This window comes from Lynx rufus, unplaced genomic scaffold (assembly GCF_022079265.1).
Source record: "Lynx rufus isolate CCGP_SWC_20201006 ecotype Redwood Valley unplaced genomic scaffold, mLynRuf1.p SCAF_6, whole genome shotgun sequence".
Taxonomy (NCBI): Eukaryota; Metazoa; Chordata; class Mammalia; order Carnivora; family Felidae; genus Lynx; species Lynx rufus.
The window spans coordinates 93913881-93931295 of NW_025814878.1; the positions used below are offsets into that span (position 1 = coordinate 93913881).

Sequence of the window (17415 nt, forward strand, 5' to 3'; positions counted from 1 at the left end):
TCAGCGTAGAGTCTGCAGTTGTAGCTATAACTTAATGTCAGCAGAGACGCTGCTGTTGAAAATGGGAGGCTGTGTGCTGAGGGTCATGGTGAAGGCACCCATGGCGGCGACCCTGACACTGTACTCTCCATGTACCATCCGTGGAGATTTTAGGGAAGTCACTCTTCTGTTGCAGTCCCACATAGATGACTGACATTGCTGGACAATCTGAATGACTTTATATATGGTCACCGCTTCCTTCCCTTGTGCACCAAGTTTCTCTGAGCTGAATTTGAGCAGCTCTACTCCATTTTCCTTCAGAATGAATTCTTCATCAGGGGTTTCCTTTTCTTCCAATATATGTATCCTCAGAAAATGGATCTGTTGGACCTGTAAAGATGTCCAGATTGTAGGGTAAATGTGGCTGAAATTTAAGCTAGGACTCCTGCTGCATTTATCCATCCATATTTTTTTGTACAAATGGCTACTTAGATACCTATAATATGTACATTTTAATGTATGGATTTATCTAACTACAGTTAAGGAAATGATAGAATGCATACACAGACTATTTATCAGGCAACTCTTCTGTGCACTATGCTAGACACTAGGAGTACATCAAGGCAAATTAGGACAGACTTCGGGTAAGATACACATTTTTGCTGTTAGTTTGGGCTATTCTTAAAACACTCATGAAAACTTGCAGCAGCATCTGATTATCCAGACATTCTCTTCTTTTCCCTTACATCAATGTTCTACTACAACCTGCATACTTGGAACAAAGTAGGTTCCCAGTATGCGTGTTAAAATGAGCCAGATTGGATTCCAGTGGCAGAGGAGTGGATTACCCTGTGCCTAGCAAAATGGATCTTGAGGCTGTGAGTAGATAAACCAGCCCAGTGAAGCTGGCTGTCTTCCCCCATCTGACTGTGGTGCTGTTGGCCATTTGCATTTCTTCGTGCTTAGTTCTTTGTTTATGAGGTACCAAGTACAGTCGGGGTATCAGCAAAGATCTCCTCATCTCCTAGGTTGCCTCGCTCTTCATGGGCTTTGGAGTCCTGCTTCTTGCTGCTCTGGGTTGTTATCTACATATGAGCTCCCAAGGGTTCCAACCAGAAGACTTCACCAAATTCTCACTTTTGTAAATTACTATTTTTTTTTTTTACTACTGCTGGAAGTGTCCTATTTGCTGTTCAGAATAAAGGCGTATGTGTGACCATCAAAAAACAAACAAAAAAGGCAGATTGTTGAAATAGATTATTATGGGAGAAATGTCCCATTTGGCATGTTGCATTTTGTTAACTCAGGAGTTTTCATCTCTATATCTCTTGCTTCAGTCTCTCACTGCTTTCAGCTCAGGTAATTTCACCTCGTGTAATTCTTTCCCACAGGCAGGGCACACGCTTACTCCTTTCAGTCCCCTTTCAACTTTAGTCCAATTACCTCAGGTTGGTCTTAGTATGGTCACAAAAGTAAAACCTTATCTATTTTCCTTATCATTCCATTGAACTAGGTTTTTGTTAAACATCTATATTTATGGTAAATGGAGAAAAATTCAAGATTTTTCCTTAAAATTATACTTACCTAAATTATACTTACTTACATTTGCCTTTAAAACAACACTACTTAATTCCCAATACACAGTATTTGACTGCATCTTAATCTGTGATATAAAGGGCATTTTTTTTCTAGAAAAAATGCATTTTGAGTTTTAAATAACTTTCAGACTCTAGATTTTTTAATGTCACTAATTGATCTAGTACAAATGCACCTTAAGAATATTTTACACAAGCTAAATGCTGTAACATTATACAAAGGTCAGCTATCAATTTTTTAACAAAATTTCCTCTATTTTTCAAAGTGCCAAGTTATTTAAAATAACTATATATTCCAGTAGAAATAGAAATAGAGAATGGATGTATATGATATTGTGCTTAAGGGAGAGTATTGTCACTGGATATCAAATATGGATAAATTATTGTATGAAATATAATTGCTAATCAAAAATAAAACTTAAAGTGTTTAAGATATTATTTCAAAATTCATAAATAAACATTAAAATGTGCACAAATTTAAATTCATGATATAAAGCTAAGTGAAAACATGTTGTTAAATGGAGAAATGCATATATATCTGAAGATAAAAAACAAACAACATACAGTATATTGATGTTTGTACAAAATTAGTTAATATTTATTTATTAGATCTAAAACCAGGCTAATTTGGAAGAATACTTCTTTGATAACATTTATGTATACAAAAATTGACTCTTTGGTTTATAATTTCATCCTTCTAATTTTAAGTATTCTAGAACCAAACTGACTATTAAGACAAACTTTTTTTCAAACAATATCACATGTAGTTAATGTGAAACAAAGACTCTTCTTTACACCCCTTGGCCATAGTCACATTGAGTCAACAGATATTCACGAAAGACAAGTATCTGTGGAATAAGAGTTGAATAACTGGATAATCTGGAGTAAAGTTGAATGTAGCCAGACTTCAACTTCTTTCTTGCTTGTCTGGATCACACTAGATGTCATCTTGATTAAACAAGGTCATTTGCTTCCATAAAAAGTAGACTGCCAACATATACCCATCACTCAGCACACCACATTAGAAATGTGGCTAATCCCAATCATAATAGTAGAGAGATACCAGCATGTTCAGGATGTAGGCACTTCAACTATTCTGAAGACATCTGCCCCAAACTACCTTGAAATTGTACCTATCTTTTTGAGTTTCTGCGTACAAACTAATGTACGATGTAGAGAGTAAAAACTGCCTTACCAAACCGTAATATGAAAATACATCTAAGTGCCATTATCTTTCCACCAATATTGATATGGGGAGAAAAAGTGTTTTGCTCGAAATGATTATATCCATAAAGCTGGATAGTGTCTGTTTAAAACTTAAACTCTTGAGTAAATTATCGTATTACGTGCTTAGTCTTAACCCTGAGGAATTTCTCAGCCACAGAAACTTTGGAAAGTATAGATTCTGAAATACAGATGTTTCTGGAGGAAAAAATAAATAAATAAAAGGGAAAAAAAAGGTAGAAGAATATAAATCTGTGCAAAAGCCCAAGCTACTTGTCACAGGTAGATGAAATAAAGCACCCTGCACTTCTCAATTCCACTAGGGAGAGGAGGGATTCAGGGACTATTTAAAAGCTATCTATGCTTCCAGAAATGATGGCAGTGGCTGTACAAAAAAGCAACAAGCTTTTGCTTGTAATTAAACATGATTAAAACTAGTCTATGTAATTTCAGCTTCAAAGTTATCTTGCTCTACATTTTAGGGCCTCCAATTTCAGAGCTGCCTAAAGACAATTAGCCCATTATCCCCTTAGCCCATTATCCCCTTGCCCCATCTAAGAGACAAAGAATGGGTAATATTAAAGTCAATTTGGTTTGGTTAGCTATGGGTTCTGCCTTTGGTGAGTGGGTAAAGGACCATGGTTCATAATTACGAAAGTGACTTTTTCTAAGAGCAAAATGAAAAATCTCTTTCATTCACTGGTCTCCAATTCTAATGATTTTTAATAATTTTATACTAATATATGAAGATTATACAATTGCCAGAGGATTCTGAAAACTAACCCACTAGCAATTAGGTTTTTTTCATTGCAACTGAATTTATCTGATTATAAGGAAATGCACATTCCAAAGGTCATTTAAAAAATGCAAAATTTTTGTAAATACAACTGGCTACTTTTCCTGTTATTATTTTTCAAGAAAGAAAAATAACTTTCCTTCTCAATTTTATTTTTATGATATTAATTTATTAGGAACTGTGCCAAATTTCCAATCTATTACACAGCTTTCCAAAACAATGGGACTCTTATAACAATAAGATTATGAGTCTTAAAACCCACTTTTATGAATAATGTTAAACTGAGTTTATATTCTGGATTTGTGTTTCTAAAATGCTATTGCTGTACAGTTACTGGTATATTTCTACAATTTGTAAAGATAGAGCAAAGGAGGGAGACAACTTTCAGGAAAGGTTCCTCAATCATGGTGGAGTAGAAGCCAACAAGGTATGGTAAGGTATAGTACCAAACCTACAGGGGGCACCTAGGTGGCTCAGTTGGTTGAGCGTCCGACTTCGGCTCAGTTCATGATCTCGCGGTTCATGAGTTTGAGCCCCACATCGGGCTTGCTGCTGTCAGCATAGACCCAGCTTCGGTCCTCTGGCCAACCCCCCCTTGTACCCCACCCCTGGTCACACTCTCTCTCAAAAAGAAAAAAAAAAGGTATTAAAACTACAGGCTTTTGTGTTTAAACCCAGTTATACCAATTCAGAGCCATGCAACTCTTGGAAGATTTTGTAACTTCTCTGAGGACTAGTTTTCTCATTTGCAAAAAAGGATGTACGTACTTCACAGGGCCATTGTCAAGAGTTAAGGGGATCATATATTTAACATTGAGTTCCATTCCCTGCCCAGCTTCCTAACCCAATGGACTGCTTTCCCTAGCACAAACACAGGTTAAATTCACTTATAGTTCCTTTTCCTTCTTTTTGTTGTCACAGGTTAACCAGCACAAGATCAAAATGGTGGCCTAGCAATTAAACCTGGCCTGCTAAGTTACAATCGGAAATTAATGTCAATTTCATTCCCTATCTCACCTACTATGATTATTTTAAGCCCCTGCGTGTCCTTGTTGTCCAGTGGAATTCAACTAAACCTTTCTTAGCGGATTACTGTTGAATCAAAAAATATAAACATTCTCTCATTTAATTCTCAATAGTTCAGGTGAGGCCAATATTGAACACATTTGGGAGGGATATGACTGTATGTTAGACACTTTAGCACCATTACCTTTTAATTGCGTGAGTTAGGGACCTTACCTCTCATTTATCACCTCAATCATCACCTACAAATAATGAGGACAAAGGTACCGCAAAATAATTGTTGTGGGAACTATAGTTTCTATAAAAGTGCTCAATAAATGTTAGGTTTTATTTTCCCTACTGTCATGTTTTCTCTTGTCATGTTCTTATCATGGTATTTTAATACTATGGACAATTATTTTAATGACTGACATTTTAAGGCTGTTCTTTTAATTTAATGACATAGACATTATTTAACTTAGTCTTGAATTTTTAAACAACATACTGGCCACACTGCAGCTCAGAAGCTGTTAAATAATATATTTAAAGTCTTATAGAAACACTTCACACTTCTCAAATGATGCATTGTTTCTTGAATTCTGTACTTTGTGGATGAAGTAAAGTCAAGTTAAATCTCTTTAATGGATGTGGGCCTTTAATTTCATTACTCTAAGAAAGGCAAAGGGTATCTTCTGATGTAAATATCATCATCAGATTAAGATATCGAAGGATTTAAAACTTTCAACCAGGCTCGACTGTCATGGAAGAAATGGGCCAGATACCAATTCTCAGTTTCATCACAGAACTTTTATGAAAACAGTACACAGTCATATTGTATTTGGCACAGTGTAAAAAAGATCAAGGATTTTTGTAAGCAAAACACTAAGCATTGCCATATTAATCCAAGATAAAAATTTAGGCAGAAGTTTACAATTCAAGTTTCCCAAATATCTATTGCTTGCTCTAAGTTTCAAAGAAGGAATGGTTATAAAAGTTCAGCAGCTGACTGGTGAGTGGAATATAGGCTCCCTTGGTCCAGAGTGGAAAGAAACACAACCTGGATGGTTTTCAAAAAATTAGGAAAATAAATTCCTACCACGTACTATATGAGGCTGAGAGTCTGCAAACACCTCAGTTAAAATGAAAGATGTGCTGAGCTATATAACTTAAATTGTACTGTTGCTGCCCAACCAGTTGCATATGTTCCACAGGAAAATTAATAAAACATTAATAAAATATAACGAGTTACCCTGTAGAATTTAAAGATAATTAAAACCCAAAAAGGCTTTGTCCTATTTTCTCATAATGTGAAGATATGAGAACCCATAAAGATATATTATAAAGGGCCATTGAGAGTATAATGATCCTTTTTTCAAGGGAAAGGCTTTAGAATGAATGCTTAAAATCCATACACCATCTCTCCACTAAAGTTTCTATTTTGAGACTTAAGATCTTCAGTCCGAAGAAAACAATTACATTTTTTTTTTTACCACTACCATTTAAAAGTCATGTGTATAGAGACATTCCATCTACACTGCAATTAAGTACAACTAACTTTATCACACAGAACTTTACTGTATACATTAGTACACTGGTAAACATTTACATCATACCCCAAACTCTGTCCCTATAGAAATCTATTGACATGTTACAAAAACCATCCACAGGGTTCTTTGGACAAATATTTATAGTTACAGTCATTTGTATGTTTAAAACTATTTGAAGTTACAGTATTTCATTTATTTTTGTGTATGAAGTTTCCAAACTTCTGCATAAATCCTCGGAACTTGTTTTCATTTGGCTGGTATGAGTGATATACACCAGTATTGTAATTAAGCAGTGGGCTGGACCTGCCATAACTATTGCCCACAGTTGTGGATTTTATTTCTGGGCGATGCACACCAGTATTTGGCAGGTTGCTTGCAGGCTGAATAGAGCTTTCAATCTTATAAAATGGCTCAAAACGACTGTAAACGCGCCTGTCAGTTGAGTGAGATCTTAGAAGCTCATTGGGCTTTGGTCTTGGAGAAGAAGCTGGTTTTCTTTCAGGAGCAAGAACTGTATTAATCTCCTTTGAATCTCGGTATTGGATCTGTTCGGTGTTAAATCTAGGGGCAGAAGCATCACCTGCCCTTTCCAAGAACTTGTTCTCAACTGGACCTGAAGAAGGTATTGTTTTACTACCTTCCTCGGATGGAGAACTGATCCCCTGGGATGGGCTAACTGTTACATCTTCCTTACTCTTGTGAATACTGCCTTGAGAGTTTGATGAGGAAGAACGCTTTCTTCTGGGAGATGAATCAATTTTTGGCTCTGACTTCTTTGGTTTTTGATTCTCTTCAGCCTCAGAAACTAACGTGTCAGAACTGCTACACATTCTATAAAAGGCAGGTGCTTTATTTTTGGATAGATTTTCTTTCTTTTCTGGGGTAAGGCTAAGTAATGACCTTAACTTCTGAGACCCCTTTTTCAAAAAACTTGGCGAACCTTTAACTTCCTTTTTTGAAGTCAGTTCTTTGCTAGGTTCATCTTTATTCATTTCAAGCAAAGCAGCAATGGAAATTGACTTGGTGGTAGTGCCACTCGGAGGGTCTCTCTTGATGACCTCCCTGTCCTCTTCCGCGCTCTGAGTCACATTGTGCATGCTCTTAGAACTTTTCAGCAAATCCTCTTTGGGTTTTTCTGGTTGTCTAACTCGACTCCTGGTGAGTGTACTATATACATAATGCTTACTGTGTCCGTGATCTAAATTGGCTTTTGAGTGGTCAAAGAATGGAAAACTTCGCCTTTTGAGCAGATTCTCATTTTGTTGATTCTTTGGATTTTCTGTCTGCTTATTTACACACAAGGATGTATATAAATAGTTGTTTGACTCTGGATGGCCATTTGTAGTTTGATGTAAGACAGCTGAGTGGTTTTCGGGAACCTGCAAGGTGTGCATTTTGGGTGCCTCCGACTGCAATGGGAGCTTCGGGGTTGATTCCGGCAAGGGCTTGTCTGTCACATGCTGTACACTCGTAGGGGTGTCCAGGACCTCCTTAGGTGTGTCGCTTCCCTGGGAACCGACGACAGTTGAATTTGAGGAGCCGGTTGTACAACTGTTAACTTCCTGCTGCTCAGGTAAAGTGGGTTTAAACACAAAAGAGGAACGAAGCCGAGAATGAGTATAAACGGCGTTGGCTTTCAAATTTTCAGAACTTTCGTAGCCCTCAAACCGGTCACCTAGAGCCGATCCATTTGAATCAGGTGCAGCTTCTGAATGATCATTTAAGTAGGATTCGATTCTCCAGTTACGCAAGAACGACTTTGTGGTATGTTCAAGGGTTGGCATTCGTTGTTGCAAAAAGCGAATATGATTATCTGTCCCGTTAAAAGACCGCCGCACATTTGAGTTCCTTTCTGCGAGATTTGTTGTTTTTCTCTGGGCAAGCCGATCAGCAAAACTCTGGGCAGGTGTATTACGGTGACCTGCATAGCCGCCTCGTGATGAGGATGCCACACTCAGACTATCCGAAGGCTTTTTCCAATTACCTGGAGGATTGATGTTTCGATTCAGAGCCCTGTTAAGCAGCAGGTATGGTGTTGTTTCTGGCTGTTCCCCAGCATAACTATGCCTCTTCCAATTTTCATTTAATTGACTGGATTGATACTGACGGACTGTATTTGGACCATTAAAATTTGGAATAAAATGAGGCTTGTAGCCATGATTTCTTATGCTATATTTGTCATGTTCATTTAGAGTGTATATCCCTCTGTTTTTGAAGTAACTGGAGTCTAGTTTGTGAATTTTGTCCTGTCTGCCAAAAAGGTTTCTTTGGCTGGAAACAGAAGCTAGTGAAGAAACTGAACGCTGGTAGGTGCCATTCTCCCAGAGTGATTTGCCATGCTTCACCCTTGCTGATTCTTCCTGGGCGAATGGACTGGGGACACAGGATCTGGCATAGAGAGTTCTAAATTCTTCATCAAAGGACTCAACAAGTTGTCCTGTGATTATCTGAACCATGCTGAGGTGAGCTTTCTCAAATGACCACATGTAGCTGAAAAAGAATCAAAATGGGAAAATTTTAATTTCGCTGTTAAAAGATTAAGGACAATATATAAATCCACTAAGAAAAAATTGTCATTTAATGACAACAAGAGTATTTTTTGCTTGTTTTCCTCGGCTACCACAATTTAGAACATCTTCAAATGTTACTTGCCTGGAGTCCCTGGAACTCCCTACTCCCCCATTTCATAATTAACATTTTTTAAAAATGTTCTTAATGTTTATTTATATCTGAAGGAGAGAGATACAGAGCATGAGTGGGGAGGGGCAGAGAGAGAAGAAGACACAGAAGCCAAAGCAGGCTCTGTCAGCACAGAGCCCAACGCAGGGCCTGAACTCACAAACCATGAGATCATGACCTGAGCCAAAGTTAGACACCCAACCAACTGAGCCACCCAGGTGCCCCTAAAATTTTTTTAATGTATATTTTTGAGAGAGTGAGACAGAGTGTGAGCAGGGGAAGGGCAAAGAGAGAGGGAGACACAGATTCCGAAGCAGGCTCCAGGCTCTGAGCTGTCAACACAGAGCCTGATGTGGGGCTCAAACTCATAAACCGCAAGATCATGACCTGAGCCAAAGTCAGGTGCGAAATGAGCCACCCAGGTGCCAGCCCCCATTCATATTTTAAATAACAAAGCAATTCAAGTCCTGGCTTTGAAACTACCCATAATTTTTGACATTACTTTCTAGAAGTCCAAAGAAAAGCTTGCTGTACATTTTGCATCATTGCCTACTAAGATGTTATGGAATAAAAAACATTGTATTTTATATATAGCATCCTGGCAGAATGCAGGCAAGTCAGTATCAGCAGGAAAGTTGAGAGACCTGGCTTCTGCTGAGCTATCCACCCACACGAGCTTGGGCCTCAGTTTCCTCATGTCCAAATTGCTAGCATAATCCTACCATTCCTTATAGTTCTAGCATGTTAAAATACAAGACAGGCCTTTGCTAATACATGCATTTTATCTCTGTGGCCTACTTAGTAAGTATACTTTGGGAAGCCAGGGCTTTGGGATGCCAAGTGAGATCTTTTTTTTTTTTTTTTTAATTTTTTTTTTTTAACATTTATTTATTTTTCAGACAGAGAGAGACAGAGCATGAACAGGGGAGGATCAGAGAGAGAGGGAGACACAGAATCTGAAACAGGCTCCAGGCTCTGAGCGGTCAGCACAGAGCCTGACGCGGGGCTCAAACTCACGGACCGCGAGATCATGACCTGAGCCGAAGTCGGACGCTCAACCAACTGAGCCACCCAGGCACCCCAGAGATCTTTTAATATAAAATACAATTTCTAGGAAGTTAATGTTTGTAATTACTTTATAGTACTTTGTGGAATTTCTACAATTTAAAAATGACAGTTGGAATTTCATATAAAAATATAAATCTGACATGTAAAAATTTAGATAATGTAACACAGAGTCACTGAGCTAAAAAAGGAATCTCTAATATGCTATATATCAAATATTGTACATGATATAATAGGGGTTAATAAAGGAAAAAGGAGACAGAGACATTCTCTACAATGAACGAGCTTACTGTTTATAGAGGGGACGCAATAGCAAAGGCAGATGAAAATACTAAGAGAATGTGTAGAGTAAGAATTTAAAATATACAAAATATCATAAAGAGTGTACAACTTAAAAATCTTACTATTCTGATATACTCAGTTTTATCTAGTATGCTTACTGAAAGCATGGTATGAGAAGAATCATTTACCAGGTGCTCTTTTTGTGCAGATGTGAGGGCCACCAGGCTGACTTAAAATAAGTGATACAATGTGAATGATTAAAGGAATTTTCAACCCCACTGCAGATATGAATACAAAATTTGTGCAAAAGAGCAAGTAAAGGAATGAATAGTCAGCTATCACCTACGAGAAAAGCCCCAGAGACAAGCAGGGTTTTGGCTGTATTCTGAAAGAGGCCAGATAACCCCGAAGTTCAAGCACGAAAGGCATGAAAGAGTTTGTATGGAAGAAGAAACATACAGGAAAAGAAAGGAAGCAAGAATGGCCCTATTTTGGTTGAACAGAGAAAACAAATTCTGTTTAGCTGAAGTAAAGAAGTTTTATTACAGACTGATGAACAAAGGGGGAAAATCTGGAAAGCAAAGCAGAGAGTTTGTGCAGGATTTATTTCCAAATTCAGATCAATTAAAATAAAAAGATGTTTGAGGACTGATTTTTTTCCCCGGTAGCTCTTTGTAACACAGATGTGAAGGATGAGGGACTGCGTTTACTGTGATGAGTAAAAGAATTGACATAAGGTGATAAGAGCCTAAGCCAGTACAGAAATTGGAATAAAGAGTAAAAATGTTGAGCCAGTAACAAGAAGAGAGAACCAGAATATTTGCATGTCCTAAAGGACGTGTATAGTTTGTGAAATAAAAATAACCTCCACGTGTTGAGCTTACGAAACTGACAAGGTAATGGTACTGGGGAATATGTTACAACTGGAAAAGTTTTCCAGGTTTGGTAAATCAGAAAACAATATTGTGATATCACTGCATGTAAAAGGAAGACACTCAAGGGTATATATTCAATTTGAAGATTATTCTCTGGAAACACTGAACAGCCCCAAATAAAAGAACTGTTTTATTGACCTTCAGGGAACTTCCTATAAAATGTGAGAACCCCAGCCAATCACCCTCCTGTAAACCCAACAGTTGATAAGGATTTCCCATGCAATTTCCAATAAGCATTTGAGTCCCTTATCAATACGTAGCAAAAGATCAGCAGACATTTAATGAAAGTTTAGAAGATTCCTTATAAAGCTTAAAAACTTAGATGCAAAACAGAGACCAAAATAAACAGGAGAAAGACAAATGGAGAAAACAGAAAATGCACAAATAAGAATATGTATAAAAACATAGACACATAAAAACTATAATCAGTGTCTTCAAAGCAATAGAGAAGATCATGCATCTATAAAAAAAAAACACACAAAGGATACTTTGAAAATGGTGCAATCTGCAGATATTCAAAATATTTGATAGCAAAATTTTTTTTCAATGTTTATTTATTTTTGAGAGAGAGAGAGAGAGAAAGCGAGCACAAGCAGGGGAGGAGCCGAGAGAGGAGACACAGAATACAAACCAGGCTCCAGGCTCTGAGCTGTCAGCATGGAGCCTGATTCAGGGCTGGAACCCATAAACCATGAAATCATGACCTGAGCCGAAGTCGGACACAACCGACTGAGCCACCCAAGTGCCCCTATAACAAAAAAAAAAAAAAAAAAAAAAAAAATTAAGTTGTAATAGATGTGTTAGAATGAACAATCGAGAAAATCCCCCAGACATTACAATTCTATCCACTCCCAGATAGAAAATCATAGGGGAAAAAAATAAAAAAACAATGGGAGCAGATATCCAGTTAATAAGAATTCCAGAGAGAGAGACAATAGAGACAACTGAGGAGAAGAAATGAGCAAAGAATATATGAGAAATTGTTTCAGAATTGAAAGACATGAGTACTTGGATTGCTTAGAACAATAAATAAAAAAGACCTAGATCTAGAAACATAACAAATTTGAGAATAGCAGGGAATAGAAGAGAAACCTTAGACGTTTCTAGAAAGGAGAAAAAAAAAAGTTACATAAAAAGAATAATAACTGTTTGAGACTTCTCAACAGCATGTTTGATTGCCAATGTCTTTCAAATTTGAAGGAAAAATGATTCAGCTTAGAGTTCCATCTCTAGTTAAGTCATTAACCACCTAAAATTATAAATTTCTGGACTTAAAATTCCATGCTGATGGAAAGTATTCTTGAGCAAATGAGAGAAAAAACTATGACTCAGAAACAAAAAAGAAGGAAAAATAGGATTAAGATGGGATACAAGAAATTGTGGCTCAAACTGCCCAGGAATACGGGAAATTGAAAAACCCTAGCAGTGTTTCAGGTTAAAGATCTGCCAGTCCGGATTGGACATGACAAACTTGGCAGTAACTGAGCATTTGGAAAAGTTGTTCCTGTGCTAAGAAATCTTCAGAATCAACTGGAAAAAACATAGCAATAGATAAACAGAAAGCAAAAACAATGAATAAAACCAAAACCAAATGGTCATTATTAACTTTGTTATAAAAAAGGAAGCATATCACAAATGACTCTATGGCTCATCAGCGATCAATTCTGACACAACTTTAGTAATGTAAATTGAGACTTCTTACTTAGCAAATAATTTTGATAAAACTGTACGGGGTGAATGGCAAGCAGGAGGGAAAGTGGATATGGGTGAATAGAAATACAATCCTTCAGTCATCATACTATAGAGTCAAGACATAATACCTAAAAGTGATAGATTGAGCATTCACAGTATAATCACATTATGTTAGAGAATGGAGTAAGTATGGGAAGAACCAGCTCAAAGAATTAAACAATTGCACCTGGAGATCAGGATCCAGCAATGGAGAGACATGGAGAACAAAAACTTTTGTATTACATATCTTTTAGCAATATTTGATTTTTAAAAAAGTGTGCACATATTTACCTGGATAAAAAATAAAATGAACTTACTACTCCCATTCCCCCCAGACCCACTGTCACACTCCTGCAGTTGGGAATGTGATTATGAATTTACTTATTAAAAAGAGGCTCAAAAACTCTGAGTTCCTGGCTGGGGATCACACAGGGAAGTCTACGGAGTGAAAGCAGTGACATGCTGCTGGCTGTAGCACGGATCTCTCAACGTGACAATCTTCAAGTCTGACCAGAGATGGCACCTGGAAGCCAACAACTTTGGTGAAACTTGTCTTGTGAAAGTAGCTTTTATAGAGACAGCAACATTTAAAAAAATGCTTATAAAATTCTCTCCCAGTCAAATTTGTAGACATTACTTTACTAAATATGTTCCAGATTTCATACGACAATTTCAAGCAAGGGCATCCAATTCACAATTCAATTTGCACACATTGATAAAAAGTATATGTGTTTTATCTCATCAATGTTAGTATCATGAGAGACCAAAACACTTGTCCTGTTTTTGTGATAAAACTGTCATCACAATGATTGAACCGTCACACAATGAGTGACTGTGGTTAGTGCTGACATCAGGCCTCTCTGGAAATAAATGCTTGCAGTTTAGAATAGGAAGACGTTTTATGGCAAAGAATTTTGAACTAAAGACAGTGGCATTTTGATTTGGGCTATAAGGAAAATGATGGTGATATTGGAATATGAGATAAAGACTGGTTTTCACCAAAAATAAATTTTTAACCAGTTTCTATGAAGACTGGTTCATAATTATTCCACCAGATCCTGTTAGAATACTGTTAACAGGAAAGGTCCAAGATAATTAGTAGAAAGAAGAAAAGAAAAAAAAAAAAAAAAAAAAAGGGCTGACAACCATATTTTTTTCAAGAAGTGTATTTAAAATTAACATGGACTAATAAGGAAAGTAGAGTTGTTAGATAAGAGTTTGGGTGAATTTTTATCATCTGCAGTACTAGGCATTCGATCCTCACTTCCATAAATAGTAACTTAAATTCTGCCTCTGGCTTATGATGTACATAGAAAGATAAAGGGCTTTTGTTCCTGTGGTTTGTTTGCTTTTCCCAATATCAATTCGAAAGTAGTTTAGCCATTGTCATCTCAATATACAGCACCTATTAATGCCTAGTGGTAGCAAAACAAAGTTAAGGTGAATTTATTGTTCAAGGTAATCTTAAAAGTAAAGTTAAATAATAAAGACAGAAAGCATTCATTACGGTGAGATTAATAAATACCATTCTAGAAGTCAAGCGAACTCCTAATTTTAATTAAAATTTCAATTAAAAACCCTGTAAAACCAAGTGGGTCTGAACAAATACATACACATATAATGAGTCTTTAAAGGGACTCATTAATTTCAAGCACTGGTTGTAATTTCTGCTCTTAACAAGTTTTCCTTTAGAACTACAAACAGCACTTTCAAAAAAAGGTCTCTGAGCTTAAAGGGAAAGTTACCAGGTAGTAGTGGCTAAAATATACCTAAAATAATAGCTGAATTTAGGGGTTACGGATGCATTAACTCATTTAATTCTCACGACAAGAAGGTGAGATAGGCTCGAGGATTATCCTTTACAGCGGAGCAAACCTAAGTGGAACCAAGTTAAACAACTTGCCCATGGCCAATCACATCAACATACTGGCTCCTTCTTGTGGACTTTTTAAATTATTAAGGGAAGACGCAAAAGTTTCCCCTCGCACTGCCCTGTTTACCCCCACAGTTCTCCTGGCTCCTTGGGAGTCTGTGCTGCCCTGGTGACCTAGAAGTTCACATGTGCTTGTTGGTATTTTAATCTGCCTGTTGATACAATCTGATTGTACATCCCATTCAGGACTGATGCCCGGAATTTGTGAGAGTATTAGGGCAGCACTTTTACTCTGGAACAAGCAGAGCCTGGACTGGGCTGCCAGCCCTGGACTGCTGTTGGCCTTTAGCTGTGGGGTTTTGACAAGTCACTTAACCTTCTGGAACTTCAGTTTCATCACTGATAAATGTAGATGCAAACAACTGCTTTGTAGATAAGTGGTAAGGACTGGGGATGACATATGTAGAAGAGACAAGCCGGAACTGAGGAATGGAGGAGGTATTCTCCCAATGGGGACCTTGAATGATGCCGATAATAGTAACCTGTGTAACCTTGTCTAGTGTCTATTATGGCATTTTTAACAGCCAGACTCTGAAATGCGTTTTGGGTAGTACTATACATAGTGACTACATGACTGACTATCAGATTCTTAATAATACTAAAATAAAAATAATCTGTCTGACAGGTTCTTCAAAGCAATAAAGAGCTTCTATTTTTATGAACAAATGTTATTATTAAGCTCATACTGCAACGATTTTCATAAGGAACAAAAACTTTTGGCATTAGAGAACTATAGGGAACCTGAAATGTTTGTTACCCATCTCAATTTGGGGATGAAGAACTTGGAGCACGAGGAAGTTGTATGACTTCCCCAATGTCTTAATGTTCTTTAGAGGTACAGCCAGAACTGAAACCCAAGTCTCCAAGCTTCCATGCAAAGGTTCTTTTTTATTTCTAAGAAATATCTAAACAGATTACATTAATATTTGAAACTAATAAATTCTATAAATGATTAATGATGCTGGAGGTAAACACAATGATCTTACCTGTAAGAACCATACATAACTTTCTGGCAGTCAATTAACAAAAACTTCTGTTCTAATTTTCCATGAAATTTTGCTCCTGTTTTTGAAAGATAATCTTGGCCTTTTACTGTCCGCACTCGAATATTCTAGAATTACATGTAAATATAAAGTTATAACTAGAAAAGAGATATTTTGAATGTGAAATATATGTCAATATAAAATCTTAGTACCAAAAAAGTATACTTGAAATAATCTTTTTTGTAAAAAACACATAACAACAAAAAATAGTAAAAGCACATTTTAAAACATCACCCCCCAAAAAAACACCTAAGAAAAAGTCACTAAAAAATATAGATGTATCTTAGCATAACATAAACAGGAGGCATTATGTTACATTTATACAGAGCGGTTTTATAAACCACCTAGGATCCTATTGTAAGACAGCCTTTCAGGTTATAGTGGCATGATTCCACAATAACTACAATGAAAATCCACACTTTTTTTTAAGAAGCCAAATGTAACTGAAAACACTATGCCTAATGATTGTGATAAGTAACATCTGAATGAAAGAATCACTTGAGTCAGTGGTTTCAAGGTTATATGCATGGAGAAACTGAAGCACTCATTATGACTGACCAAAGTTAACTCAGAAACTTAAGTGCTCCATCATCAAGGAAAGTATCTTATAGACCATCATGAGAATGTGTGGTTTCAGTCACATTTCAAAAAGTACAAGCATACCCTTCTGCGATTAATCATTATGCTATCTTAAATATATTTCTGTGTGTGTTACATATATGTAGACATAGATACATATTATATACAGACATATTTGGAATAATATAGCTTAAACTTGCCTTAAATTCAACTGAGATAAAAATGGTACACAAAATAATTGAAGAAAAAACAAACATGGAATTCTTACCCTGAGTCGTTGAACTTGACAGCCCTGTTTTTCAGTCATATTTAGGAAATGACTAAAGTTGGACTCATCAAGAAGAATATATACAGATATCCCTCGAGTTGATGCCTCCACTATTTCTTTGAAAATGTCCACATCTGTGAATATATCCATCACTAAAGCAATGACCTATTAAAGATAAAAAAGTAAAACAATTTTAGATACCCAATAGGGAAAGGTTTATAAATTGCTTGCTTCCAGCAATAAGATAAAACAGAAAATAATGAAACACATATTACTTATAAATGTATACACAAATGTGTATGCAGCTTCCTAAAATAGAAGATACAAAAATATATTGAAAATAAACAAGTGACTACATACAGATTTGTAGCACAAAATAATTTCATACTGGCTTTAAATAAAAGGAAATCTGCAGTTTAGTAAGATGCTGAGCAAAGGGTGAATCCAAATTACAGATTGCAAGGGTGCAAGTAGGGTAGCGGGATGGGACAAGTAGATGAAGGTGGAAACAGGTGTTACATGTTTTTGTGGGAAGCATTTCTAGGGAAAAGCAAGCTCTCTGAAACTAGCTGTCAATAATAAATGTCTTGGCAGTACTGGGACAGAGAAAGAAAATCTTACAGGGGCTCCTGGGTGGTTCGGTCAGTTAGTTGAGCATCCTACTCTTGATTTTGGCCCAGGTCATGATCTCATGGTTCATGTGATTAAACCCTGCACTGGGCTTTGCACTGGCAGCACGGAGCTTACTTAGGATTCT

The 17415-nt window shown here is 36.8% G+C and overlaps 1 protein-coding gene and 1 pseudogene across 1 annotated transcript in view; one reads left to right on the forward strand and one right to left on the reverse strand.

The window, feature by feature from the left end:
- Nucleotides 1–842: 842 nt before the first annotated feature.
- On the forward strand, nt 843–1074 carry LOC124528208 (transmembrane protein 258-like; annotated as a pseudogene).
- Nucleotides 1075–6331: 5257 nt separating this feature from the next.
- Nucleotides 6332–17415, reverse strand: part of FAM83B (family with sequence similarity 83 member B) — a 67833-nt gene continuing 56749 nt past the window's right edge. Inside the window, exons 2-4 of the mRNA XM_047101478.1 lie at nt 16659–16823; nt 15755–15879; nt 6332–8633 (exon numbers count right to left, since the gene is read on the reverse strand). Coding sequence (XP_046957434.1) covers nt 6332–8633; nt 15755–15879; nt 16659–16823 — 2592 coding nt within the window. The remainder of the gene's footprint in view (nt 8634–15754; nt 15880–16658; nt 16824–17415) is intronic.